This window comes from Cynoglossus semilaevis, chromosome 17 (genome assembly GCF_000523025.1).
Source record: "Cynoglossus semilaevis isolate Cse_v1.0 chromosome 17, Cse_v1.0, whole genome shotgun sequence".
Classification (NCBI taxonomy): Eukaryota; Metazoa; Chordata; class Actinopteri; order Pleuronectiformes; family Cynoglossidae; genus Cynoglossus; species Cynoglossus semilaevis.
This window is the reverse complement of record NC_024323.1, coordinates 13,247,356-13,260,903: the sequence shown is the minus strand read 5'-3', so window position 1 is coordinate 13,260,903 and position 13,548 is coordinate 13,247,356. Positions and strand designations below refer to the sequence as shown.

The 13,548-nt window shown below is 45.9% G+C and overlaps 2 protein-coding genes across 12 annotated transcripts in view; both read left to right on the top strand.

Moving 5' to 3' along the window:
• LOC103393431 (RNA binding protein fox-1 homolog 1) overlaps nucleotides 1-13,548 on the top strand; it is a 363,631-nt gene that overhangs the window by 284,014 nt on the left and 66,069 nt on the right. The window lies entirely within an intron of this gene.
• On the top strand, nucleotides 3,289-10,221 carry foxj1a (forkhead box J1a). 6 transcript variants are annotated; one of them, XM_025064623.1, is made up of 5 exons: nucleotides 3,289-3,506; nucleotides 4,435-4,541; nucleotides 4,969-5,115; nucleotides 6,603-7,188; nucleotides 8,199-10,221. In XM_025064623.1, exons 4-5 carry the CDS (start codon nucleotides 6,628-6,630, stop codon nucleotides 9,063-9,065), a joined length of 1,428 nt encoding a protein of 475 aa, XP_024920391.1. In that variant the 5' UTR covers nucleotides 3,289-3,506; nucleotides 4,435-4,541; nucleotides 4,969-5,115; nucleotides 6,603-6,627; the 3' UTR covers nucleotides 9,066-10,221. The 6 variants fall into 6 exon arrangements, with proteins under 6 accessions (XP_024920391.1, XP_024920394.1, XP_024920393.1 ...); XM_025064626.1 differs by having other exon boundaries at nucleotides 4,940-5,115; XM_025064625.1 differs by having other exon boundaries at nucleotides 3,290-3,506; nucleotides 6,580-7,188.

Sequence of the window (13,548 nt, the reverse complement as noted above, 5' to 3'; positions counted from 1 at the left end):
AATTTACGATTTTTGATCGTGACCATTCTGATTAGGAATGACTGATCAGGTCAATATTTACATTTGCTGGAGTTTAACCTCTGCACTGACGGCTTCAGTTTTATAATCAAACTTCGTTACCACGACGACCAGAGTAGGAGACAAAAGCAGGTAGAGTTTATTTTTAAAAATAGTAGAAAAAAATAGTAGAAGAACTTCATATCATTAGTACAAACCCCACCATGATCTTTTCAAAGTCGACAGGAAGTAAACGTACATGAACATTAGTCTGACGTCGACTTCCATCTTTTCTAGATGTTCTACTTTGGTAGTCAGACGCTGCAGATCGTCTGACTACTTCTAACTACTGATAATTAGTTTTAACGACTGAAACAACTTGAAACCCAACAACTTGGATATTGTTACGATGCAGACACCGTCTGATGTCTGTGCCTTTGTTTGTTTTTCTGCGGTGTCTGAGTTCTGGTTTTGTAAATGCCTTCCAATGAACTTAATTTTATTTACCAGCTGAGGTTTTTTTTTTTTTTTGACTAAAGATCTTTTCATCTTTGAGGAGGACAGGCGGCAGCTGGAGGTGTGACAGCCTCTCCACAGAAACACTGACGCCACAAATCGTTTCGACAAAGAACACTTAACATTTAACAAAGTAAACGCTGCATTGTCTGAATGGATCATGTGAAGCGTGCGTTGCTCTAAGACTTTGACAGCTCGTCATTACTGGCTGTGCTGCTTCTCACATGACAACTTTGTTTTAAGTAATCTGACATATTTGCTGCCCCCAGTGGTCGGTTTGTCACCGTGGTTACGTAATTGGAACAAAACATCCCAAAATGTAGACATTTGAACCGAGAGGCAGCGGGTGATCGACCGCTGCATCGTCAGCCGGCGGTTCAGAATCTCGGACCAAATCTGTTCCTGACTCTGTGGTGTCTTCATTTTTATCTCCATTGTGCTGAAGTCTTTGTCCAGCTGTCATGAAACCTTTAGAAAAGAAAGCAAAGCGTTCTTGAACATATCCAGTTAAGAATCTGTTTGACAATCGCATTCCGATGCCTTTTGTCACGAAGGACGTGTTTCTCTAAAGGTATGTACATTAAAATAATTGAAAGTCTATTTATTGTTATGTTTTTATAATTCTCTTCAAACCTCAGACTCACAGACTCATTTATAGACCAGTGGAGTAAAAAACTGACCTTTTTGTTTTTGTTTTTACTTTTTTTTTTTTGGCAAAGAAAGTCGGTTATAGTGGAGCAAAAAAAGTGAAGAAAAATAGTTTTGGTGAATGTGTGTAACAGTATTTGTACAGGAAACAGAGTGCAGTTCAACTCACATATTTATATATTTCACATATTTATAAAAAGCAAACATCATAAAAAAAAAAACAGCCGAACATGGACCCGATGTGTTGTGCTAACATTTAGCTGTTATCACTGGTGTTGATGCTAACTATAAGAAACTTTATCTTCTTTATATTCGTAGCTTCTGTTGCCCTGGTCTTGGTCTTACTCCTGCTCCTGGTCCGTGTCTTTGTCCTGGTTCAGGACCTCTCCCCTGCCCCACTCCTTCTCCTTGACCTCCCTGTTGACCTCCACAGTCCACTGTCCACACTGACTCTCTCTCTGTTGGCTGTTGACTCTCTCTCTCTCGTGTCTCAGACTTGACTCTGGTGACAAATCCCTCTGATTTGTCCGTGGACGTTTGTTTAAGTCACACATTTTAACCCACGAATCACAGACTGGGATGATGTCACTGACAGTGAGTTGACCTCACAGACCAAACTGTTACACAGCCTCCATTACTGAGCTAGAAATGAGTTGTTCAGATTGACCCTTAGTGTCATTAACTGACCACAGGAGGCAGCAGAGGACCGGCAGCCCCTGTGTCTCTCAGAGCTTATACGACTGATTTCCTCTATTACACATGTGTCAAAGTCAAGGCCCGGGGGCCAAATGTGGCCTGCCAAGTTGTTCTGTGTGGCCCGTAGGAGTTTAAGAAGCATTTAGTAAATTTGAGTGTTTAAATTGTTTTTTGATTACACAGCAATGAACAATATTTGTAGCCTGAATAAATAATAACTAATTGCAGAAACGTGTATCAGTCTGATGTGGCCGCTGCTCTGTTTGGTTTTGGTCTGTGGGCCAAACCTTGGACTGGGCCAATACTCAAAAAGCTGTGGGGCGGGGACCCTCCCCGCTCCAGGACCTCCAGTGGATCACAGAACTGCACTCAACAAATGTCTGAGCCAAGAATCGGAGGTGTATTTATGGGAAGAGGAAGTCACAGCTTTTCACCTGCAGATTATAAAGGTACCATAACCCTGTGTCTCGTTACTGGATTCCTCAGCAGCCGCAGTTCAACAGAACAAGACTGTCCACTTCTCAGAGAATTCCCGGACATGATTCCATGCCTCGGGGTTCTTCTTTAATCGAATACTTATTGTAAACACTCATACAGTGGTGCTACTAGTTTTAGTTTATGTCTGTTCTAATTCCTTATTTCATCATCCATCATCGACATCATTATCACCATCACATGGTTTCATTAGTAGAGTTGTTGTCAAAGAACTACTTTTCTTTGTCGTTTTCTTTACTGGAAAACAGCTCCTTATAGTCAATGACGTTTTCTTTGTTCGGACACACAAAAAAAAGTCACTCGTTCATCTGGTTTGTTTTGTTGGTTGTTTTTTTTTTACATGTGAATTCCGTGCTTCAGTGACGTCGCATGAATGGATGCCTGTGTCGGCAGCACCTCCCAGGACACAGGTGCCACCTTTGACCTTTGAAGGGCAACGACTGCTTGGTATTATCAGATTATTCTTTATCCCCGTCTGACAGATCCACTGTTTCGTCACCCTCACCCTTCCTGCCTCACCCATTTGTGCTGGGTTTCATCTCTTTGTCGGTGGACTTTTCCTGACTGACGTTTTGACATTTGGTCTGAAAAGCACCAGCGGCGCTGAACCATGACCGAGCGTGAGGTCTGTGCTGGGCTCGCACTCAGTCGGACCGATATAAAAACAGTAGTGTGGACGTCAGCAGGCTGTACCAGGAGCTGCACCAGGAGCTGCACCAGGAGCTGCACCAAAAAATAAATAAAACTAGTCAACAAGAAGGTTTAATCACTGATTTTTGAATCAGTTACACTTGCACTGACTATTGTATGTCCCAGAACTTATTATTATTATCACTATTATTACATTGTTCACAACGTAATCAAATACATCGTCTATATACAATAGTCAATACAATAAGTATAATTCTTAAATAAATAAATAAAACTTAAAATAAAGCTCTTGAAGTAGCTCTGAGTTCCAGAAACGTTGGTGACCCCTGGTGTAGACTAACGAGCTGAACACTGACGAACAATGGAACATCATTAAACACAATTAATCACAGCCGTTGGACCTTGTTGTGCAATAGCACAGTCCGGTGATGTGACGGAGAACAATCGTCGATATTGTTCCCCAGTTGCTGTGAAAGCTTCTGTTTACATTAAACCCAAGCAAGGTATCAGGTTCAAGGGCTTTAAAACCAGTCTGACAGTCCAGGTCTCTGTTGGAGACTAAGTTTCTGCCGTCAGCGTTAGCATTGCTTTGCGTTAGCTTCTGTTATGTCACAGGGATTATTTATTTATTTATTTATTGGTCAGGAGTGACCAGGTGGAAACTGCTGACAGGTTGTATCCCTTTTTTTTCTTTTTCTGACTCATGGAAAATAAAAAACCCAAAGATGTGACGACAGTATACAGCACTGTGTATCTGTCAGAGCTCCCACTGCTGGGCAACAGGAGACCTACATTCAAGGATCCCAGCCTCAGACTCAAGTCATAATACATACTATTTTTTAGTCTAAACTGCTCTCTATTTTTTATTTTCTAACTGTTTGGTCATTTTCTGGGGTTTTCTAGACACATCCCACCTTGTGACAAACTGGTACGACGTGAGTTGAGTGTGCTACGGAAGACTAGCCTAACCGTTTCCTCTTAGCTTTTTAAAACGTTTTAAAAAGATTTAAAATGGCGGCAATTCCTAAGACACTGCATCACGATTCCTCCCGTAATGTGTGTAGTGTAGAATTGATTTTTGTTTTTATTTTTTAAACACGATGCTTTTTATTATTATTATTATTATTCTCCTGACAGAAGATAGCAGCGATGGCTAAAAATCGACGGAGACTTAGCTTTTGATAATTAAGAACGAGAATAACTTAATATATAAATTCGATAAGAATATGTCCATTAATAAGAAAACAAGCCCAGTAAATATTAACGAAATAATGAACAAACTAGTTGATTAATAAAAAGCTTAATGTTTGATTGATAAACATCAAAAACTCTATAATTATTATTATAATTATTATTATTACTTATAATAGCTGGTGTGTATTTTGATCTACCGTTTAAAATACCTGTTGTAATGACGCCATAACTCCACAGGGTGGAGACATGTGATGACAAATGAGGATGAAAGGCCAAACCGTCACTTCCTTTGACAGAAGATTGACATCCTGAACTGGGTACAACGCTTCAGTACAAGGCATCAGGTATTTCATTAAATGTATCCGTTGAATTTATATATATATATAAAAGTATTTAACAAGAGGAAAAGTAAAAGTTTATGAGACGCAAAAGAAATGACGCAACAGACAAAAACCAAAAAATAGCACGGAAGTAAGTGATATATTAGTTCTGATTTATCTCATTGACATATAATGACCACAGGAGGCAGCAGTGAACCTGTCTCCTGAAGCTGAAAAAAAGTTTGCAAAATTAAAAATTTTAAAACAGCCACTCTGTCCTTCACCAAACCTCATAGAGAAAACCAGTCAATTGAGACACGAGCGTGGACTAAGAGTGTTAAAGTCATTTATTTTATTTTATTTTTGTTCTTTAGCCTGTGAGCTGAAATCACTGACGTTCTCCAGGGACTTGTGTTTTACAGAGTTCTTCTTTCCCCTCTTTCTACATCAGCAGCATCGCGAGCAGTTGACATGAGGTTGATTAAAACAGGTCGCTTTGGAAACCAGTCAACCAATGGCAGAGCAGGATGCTGTTTACAGGGAGAGGGAGGAGGGAGACAGCGTTTCTATGGTTGCCGGACAAACCTCCTGACGCCAGGTATTAAAACCAGCCTCACACACTCTCTCTCCCTCTCCCTATCGCTTACACACACTCTCTCTCACACACACACAAAGTGTTCAAACTTCGTCCTCAGGAATTTAACTCGTCTCTTCTCCAAAAGTGAGAAGAAGAGGTGAACGACACAAGGTGAGTTTTTTTTTTATTTTTATATTTATAAATACATCCTTTTTTCAACACATCACTCATTTAAACGACTTTATTTTTTTGGTGAAAGCGGCTCTGCAGTTTCACTGTGACTAACGACTAATGTGTTACACTCACTAATGTCACTGTAGCTAAAGCTGATAACAATAATTAAACCGCGGAAGCAGAATTCATTTAATTAATTTACATCTGTCTGATTTTTTTATTTTATTTACACAAAACTGGTGTTTTGATTTTCTGTTTATTTAATTTTGTTTTTAAGTTTGAAACAGTTTTTTAGATTATAATACAAGAGAGTTATTCATTATTTAATAAGGTTATTCAGGAGAGGAAATGCGGAGAAGGAGTACCGAGGAGAACAGAGAGGAGGGGAGGGGGAGGAGTTACTTTCTGGAACATTCCGTCAGTTTCATTTTTCACATGTTGCAATATAAATACACAAATATACAAACATGTGACAGGACTGATAGAATGTAAATGCACTTCTTTCATATGCATACACACATTCACATAGACACACACACACATTCACATGGACACACACACACACACACAAACAGGTGTCTCTGTTTTCAAATGTCCTCACACCTCGTCGTCTCGTCTTTGTTCTCCTTCTTCACCTTTAAAACCAGCAGACAGTGACGGTTTTTCACTTTGAGCGAAAAAAAAAAAAAAATTCTGACAGCGCCAACAGGTGGAGACAGCTGGAATACTCCACTATTCCGAGACTCTGTCAACAGGTGGAGACTGCAGGAATACTCCACTATTCCGAGACTCTGTCGACGAAATACTGAGATGTTTTACATCAGGGATTCATAAAGGTTAAAGGTCGAATCTAACAATAATATTTTGTTACTTTATGTGTAGTGGATCAACTCTGCTAAAACCGTTTGTTTAAACTAGTTGTTAATTCTGACTAAGTTGTTGAATTGTGACCTCCGTCAGACTCCAGTGTCAACGACCTACGACCTCAGTGTCAGTGACCCACATCAGCACACACCTCAGTATTTAGTCGTTGTTCAGTCTTTGTCCGTCATCCAGACTGATTAGTCAATCTGCCTCGGTGTAAGTGTCGGCCCCTGGGGGCAGCAGTGAGCCTCACTTTAACTATCGTCTTCTATATACCGACTAGTGCCATCAACAATGTCGGCCATCTTTGTTTCCTCCATTGTTGATTGTCTTTCTTCCCACCTCCTCCTCTGTGGGAGAGCAGTGATGATGTCACAGACTGATGTGTTCAGACCTTAATGACTAATTAATCCACCATAACTGAGTGAATGATAATAATATTCGCAGTTTTCTGTGGTCACCGTTGGCAGGTGCAGGAGGTGACGGAGGAGGGCCATGCTGTCTCTAACCTCTTCTGATCCCTGGCCTGAGGGCTCAGTGGCCCTGGAGGAGGAGGTGGTGACCGCCGCAGCCCAGGCGGAGCAGCGAGACAGTGGCGTCAGCATCAGCGTCAGCGACGTTAGCATCAGCAGCTCTGTATGTTTGGACGACAGCCTGACCAGCCTGCAGTGGCTGCAGGAGTTCTCCATCCTGAGCGCTAACGTTCCACAGCAGCCGTTCCAGCATCAGACCGGTCTGTTTGGACACCGCCCTCCTGGGTCCGACGCACCGGCCTCGCCTCTCGCGGGCGACCCTGCCTCCATGGGCACACCCCTGACCCCGGGGAAGCCCACGGCCGCCGCCTACTGCAGGATGCAGCCCATCGTGGCTCACGGTCACTGTCCTGACGAGGTGGACTACAAGACCAACGCAGACGTGAAGCCGCCGTACTCGTACGCCACGCTGATCTGCATGGCCATGCAGGCCAGCAAGAAGTCCAAGATCACGCTGTCGTGCATCTACAAGTGGATCACTGAGAACTTCTGCTACTACAAACACGCTGACCCCACCTGGCAGGTGAGAACACATGCACACACAGACACAAACATACCACCGGAGGCAGCGCTGGGCCAGCATGAAAACCGTAATAGGTTTTTATGACTTTAGGAGGTTTTTATTTGTTAGATTGTATGGTTGTTGGTTCCCTCAGAGCGCCCTCTGCTGCTTCAGACAGTCTGTAGTTCTGACACTGAAGATATTCTTTTTTTGAAGTTTAAATAAACATGTTGACAATAGTCCTTTTTATGTTTTTGAAGTTTAAATAAACATGTTGACTGTGGACTGGACCCAAACACACGTCTGTGACCCGTTTCTCTGACTCACCTGTCTCTCCTGTTGGATCAGAGAGTGATGGAGGAGTCAGAGCCGGGACATGGAGTCCTACAGGCCTGTAGGCCGGGGCCGAGGAATCCGTTTCTCAATCAAAGTTTAATTTTGTTGGCTAAATGATTGACCTGCTGTGAGCTGTAGCGCAGTATTTTCAGCTTCAGCCTCTGAGACTGTTGTTATTGTAGGGCAGTGAGCGGGGCAGATAATATTTAACTAAGATCCTGGGGGGTCGCTCCACTGTAGACTCAGAGTGGGGGAGGGGGGCAGGTCTGTGATGGAGGCTGTGGTTTAATGCTAGGCTGCACAGCACATTAGTGCAGTGTGTGGTGACACGACTGCTTCCTGGTTCACTGCTGAGGGAATCTCATCTGGGGAGAGGTTTGAATCTCTTCACTCATTGGCTGAACATGAAGAGAGCGACTGATTATTATCACGTAGCTTAGCATGTTGACCTAAAAAAATAAATTAGACGCTGTTCTCTAGGTCAGTGTGTCTGGAATCACATTAACAATCTAAGTATTTGACGTTGGATGATGAGAACTATCATCAGGTGGAGATTTGATCAAATCAACAAAGAATTCTTCAAAGAGAGACTAAGAGTTAGCTGAGAACCTGTAACAAAAAACCAACATTTTCTGCCCTGGTTTATAGATTTTTTATTTTTTTTACCCTTCTTTTTCTTTCTCTTCTCTTTGCAGAACTCCATACGACACAACCTGTCCCTCAACAAGTGCTTCATCAAAGTGCCGCGGCAGAAGGACGAACCAGGGAAGGGGGGTTTCTGGAAGATCGATCCACAGTACGCCGAGCGCCTCCTGAGTGGAGCCTACAAGAAGAGACGGATGCCACCGGTCCAGATCAACCCGGCCCTGCAGAACCGGCTCAGGATCAACCTCCAGCCCTCGTCCAGAAACCCGTACAGCCCCCCCGGGGCAACGCTCAGTCTGAACATCAACCCTGAGTCGCAGCAGCTCCTCAGGGAGTTTGAAGAGGCCACTGAAGCTGATCAGAACTGGGATCCTCATCTGGCCAAGGGCACCATGCTGGGCTCCTGGCCAGTGGTCAGGGGTAGAGGTGGTCAGAAGAGGAAACAGTCCCTGGGCTCCAGGGCTGGTGCGATCAAAGCCCCCCGACGCTGCAGTTCTCCTTTGCTCTCCGTAGACGAACACAAGGAGGTGGGACCGCTGAAGGGCGACTTCGACTGGGATGCCCTGCTGGACTCGGCCCTGAGCGGCGAACTTAGTTTGGAGGAAGGAGATCACCTGGATCCCATCGAAGGAGTGGAGGACTTGACGGTGAGGGGGACGCACATCTCCCCGGCTGAAGTTCCAGCGGGGACGGGAGACTTCCACGTGCTGTTAGAAACTCATCGCAATAATGAGGTGTCAGACCTTGACGAGGAGACCTTCCTCGCCACAGCCTTCCTGGAGAACCCTTGGCCTGAAGAAGAGGAACAAGTCAACAACGATTTCCTCTGTACCTCGACCGTCAACCTGGACCAACTCTTTGACCTCGGAGACTCGTTGAACGGAGACTCCAGCACCAGGATCGACGCCCTGCTTTGAGGAACAGCCAGTGAGCAGGCCCTGGTTTGGCTTCACTGAGATACACTGGAATATTTTTACTCTGCTCTTCTTTTTTTTTTTTTACATTGTTAAACAAATTGAAGAACCTTTTTGTGCAGGATCCACAATCACACCGACTGAACCGAGAAGCCACAACGTCATCACAGTGAAAAACTCCAAACTGATTTTCAAGACTGCAGACCAAAGACTGTAGACTAAGAACCGGAGGTTCTCCCAGACGTGTTCCACTCTTCTTCTGTTTTCTTCTAAACTGAGTCATTGTTTCAGAACTGACATCATAAAAGACCTGGATCTGATGTACGACCCAAACGTCCTGAAGGTCGGGGACAGTGAAACAGTCACAGATGTTCGTGTCTGAAGTGTCTGAATTCTACCACTAGCCATGTTTTTTCACTGCATTCTACCAGGAACCGTTGGCACCGTTTGTGTTTCAGCCCTAGTGGCCACAGCAGGAAGGTTACACCAGTGAGTTCCTCTAATGTGTCAAACAGTTCCCAGTGTCTCTGGTCTCTCTCTCTCTCTCAAAGTTGCTCCAAATGGGAAAAGTCAGACAGAGGTTCCTGGACTTCCCCTGGTCCCACGTCTTCTTCAGAGTAAACTCTGTTGTTCCTGAGTCAAAGGTTGTAAAAATCAAACTGACACATTTTCCCACTAGTCGAGAGGTTCTGCCATGAAAGTACCAGAACTACCTGATGGTCCCACCTGTGGAGCAGGGACTGTTCTGTGGTTGACGTTCCCTGGTGTTTGGTACCAGTTCAGTGTACAGTGATGTGTATTGTTACTGGTACTGTACAAACTGATGGTACTCATTTGTATAATAAGGAGGTGGGTTTTTGGTACTGTTCTTAGATCCTGGTACCTGCAGTGGAAATCACATATAGTTCCTGTGTATGTGTATATATATGGTACGGTGTTCTTCTATGGTAAACCCATCAGAACTTCCTCCTGGTCCTGGTCCTGGTTCTGGTCCTGGTCCTCTTCTTCTCGACTGTCTGTGCTGTCTGTGCTGTCTGTCTGTCTGTCTGTCTGTCTGTGCCGTATCACTGACAACAACTCCCTTTTGTTCATAAACCTCCTTACTATGACTCTCTCCCTTCCTCTCCTCTCCGTTCCTCCCTTTTGTATCTCCTCCCATTTCCCCTCTCTCTCTCTCTTTCTCTCTCTTTCTCGCCCTCTTTGCATAACACACACACACACAGAATCATTAGTACCAGACTTTTCCTGAACGGGAGACGATTCCTGTGATTCCTGTTGTAGTGTCATCCTCCGGGTTGGACTTTCTAACTGACCGGCTGTAAAGTCCAGAACTCACGTCTTCAAGTGCTGCAGGCATAAAAACAAAAAAAACAAAAAAAAAGAAAACTGAGGGAGCCGGACCTTCAAACATGTTAATCAGTACCTGAGCGTCTGTGCGCCAAGAGCAACACGAGCAGGAATACGACTGTTCTGGTTGATTTGAGGAGATGGAGAGAAGGTCAAACTATGGATCCAGGGACCAAAAACTGACCTGAGTCACTGACCTGAGTCACTGACCTGAGTCACTGACCTGAGTCACTGACTGACACACCAGTATCACATGAGGTCTGTGGTTTCCTCAAAGTCTGGTCTGTAGATTGTAGACGTCTCTGTCCTGAACCAAACAACTGACTTTTGGTCTGTAAGATAAAATGTGACCTTCAAACGTCTTGTTTTTTGGGGAGTTCAAAAAAAAAAGTTCAAATGTGGACCAGGTGTAACCCCTGGTGGTTGGTTTAAGAACTTTCTGTAAACATCCCTTTTGCTTCAGTGTTTGTTTTTTTTTTATATATATTTTATTTTATTTTCCACTTTTCTCTGACAATAAAAAAGCTTCACAGACATTTGTCAGTTTATGTTTTTCTTCTTACTCTTCTCTGCAGGGTTTCTGAATTTGTTTTATTTTTTTTTTCCAAATCTCAAAAAGAACATTTAAAGGAACTGGATTTCCGTCCTTAGACCAAACAAGGGCACAGGTTGTGGGCACCTGGAGGTGTAAAGATCACAGCGCCACCTACAGAGCAACACGGTTAAATAGATGAAGGTCATGTTGACGTGCATGTACATCCAAAATGTAACAGACTTTTAGTGTGGATGTAGCCTGACGTGGCTGCATTCTCCTGCTGCTCTACGTGCCCCTCTCCGCCGCCNTCCTGCTCATCAGCGTGGATTCTGCGGCTGGAGTCAGAGGGTGGTCGGCCACTTCCCTTCAGACCTTTTGTCTGAGCTCAGTCAGACTCTTGTTCTCCATACTGCTCAGGTCTGTGCTCCTTCACAGGGAGGGTGTGGGGTCCCAATGAGACAAGTATCCCACGCCCCCCCCCCACACACACACCACCCCCCAAAACTGCCGTAGACCGTGGCGCTGCTCCCTGACCCTGCGGCAGATTAGCACATTAGCCCGGCTCATGTCGGAATAACCACCGTAGTCAAATGCAAATATGNCTGTCTGTCAGCGAGTCTGTGGTCACCCATGAGCTAATGATGGCTAACAGATAAAAGAGCTGTAAGGCTACACCGCTGCATGCAGGACACCCAACACTGGGCCGAGGAGTGGCGTCCTGCAGCTCCGTGTCCAGACCCGGCCGTCCACACCGCACCAGCGTCTTTGGTCCTACTACGGACAGTGTTGGTGACAGAAGTCTCCACAAAGAACTGGTGTAGTCGAGGTGTCAAACTGCTCCTATCACAACACAACAAACGGTTTTTGTCACTGATGGTAAAATCCTTCCAAACTGTCGGTCAACATCGTTGACAACGAAACACTAAAACTGCAGTAGGAAACTGAAAAGTTCTTACAGAGTCACTGGTATCATGTACTGTAGGTGCTGGTTTTTAATGTTGAACCCAGTTCAAACGTTGTACCAGGGCTCCAGAAATGTAGCTCTGGATTCATGTTGACTTCACATCATTTTTATTTCCTTCTGTCGTTAGCATTTAGCTTCGTTAGCTTTGTCTCAGGAGAATTAATCATTGGACCACAGCCACAGCACGAAGGTTTTCTCCTTTCTTTCCCGGCAGCCTTCCTCACCCCATCCTCACCCCCTGCAGACTCCCTTCCTCCAGCTGGGCTGTACAGGACTCCTGGTGATCCTGTGTCAGGCCTGGTCAGCTGAGAGGCCTGCCGTAACCTGACGCCGGTATTATTCCTGGCCTCCACTGACGGCGGCAGGTAAGAGGAGCCTCCCGGTGAAACGCTAACCGCTCGCTGCTCGTTCCAACCCAGAAACGCTGCAAACAGAAAGTGCCAAACAGCTTCTCGGCCTGTGGGAACGCCGCGGCCGCGTCTGTTTACGGAGCTCTTCAACTGGCCTGGGCCGCAGCAGCCTGGGCCACAGCAGCCCGGGCCGCAGCAGCCTGGGCCACAGCAGCCCGGGCCACAGCAGCCCGGGCCGCAGCAGCCTGGGCCACAGCAGCCTGGGCCGCGACAGCCTGGGCCACAGCAGCCTGGGCCACAGCAGCCCGGGCCGCAGCAGCCTGGGCCACAGCAGCCTGGGCCGCGACAGCCTGGGCCACAGCAGCCTGGGCCGCAGCAGCCCGGGCCACAGCAGCCTGGGCCACAGCAGCCCGGGCCGCAGCAGCCTGGGCCACAGCAGCCCGGGCCACAGCAGCCCGGGCCGCAGCAGCCCGGGCCACAGCAGCCTGGGCCACAGCAGCCTGGGCCGCAGCAGCCCGGGCCACAGCAGCCTGGGCCACAGCAGCCCGGGCCGCAGCAGCCTGGGCCACAGCAGCCCGGGCCACAGCAGCCCGGGCCTGGGCCTCTCTCTGCTCACATGGTTATGGATATTTATAGATGTTAAAGGTCCAGTGTGAAACGTTCTGCCTCACAGAGAGTCACAGAAGGTGTGTTCAACCTCAGGCTCAGGGGCTCAGTGCTTGACCACACCAAAGATGACTGTAGGCCCACATCAGCGGGCTAACTACTAGCTGTACCCCAACTGTTTGTAATCCAACCTTTGACCTGTATTCAAGTCATATAAAGACACATTTCTGAATATTTTAACCGTCAACTTTTAGCTTTATGTTAGGGTAACCTTTTTGTAATGATAGATTCTCTTCTTTTTTGAGAATAACTTTTAGATATTGATAAGCATTTTTAGGATGAGGATACTTTTTACTGTTCCAAGCCTGACTTCTCCACGTTAACCTTAAATCACGAACGAGGTAACGGTCCTGGGTCGGCTGAGAAGCCGAGCAGCTTTGTAAACATGAACATCTTCCTTTTTCAGGCTCTCACACCTCAGGCCGTTTGTCTGAACGCTGCACTTTAATAAATCTCCGCTCCCCTGTTGTAGAGCGGACTGGTTCTGGACGTCAGGAGCCCGTGGAGCCCCACTGTGGTCAAACCTTGGGCCATAAATCTGAGGCTCTGCCCGGCCCTTCTCTCTGTCTGTCTATGGCCCTCATCAACCACACTGTCCCTCCTCCTGCTCCTCCCCCCCCCCCC

What these genes read in the sequence shown, in the direction of transcription:
- foxj1a (XM_025064623.1), top strand. Translation starts at nt 6,628, where the DNA reads ATGCTGTCTCTAACCTCTTCTGATCCCTGGCCTGAGGGCTCAGTGGCC. An exon ending in ACGCTGACCCCACCTGGCAG is followed by an intron (nt 7,189 to 8,198) that starts GTGAGAACACAT and finishes TTCTCTTTGCAG; the next exon opens with AACTCCATACGACACAACCT.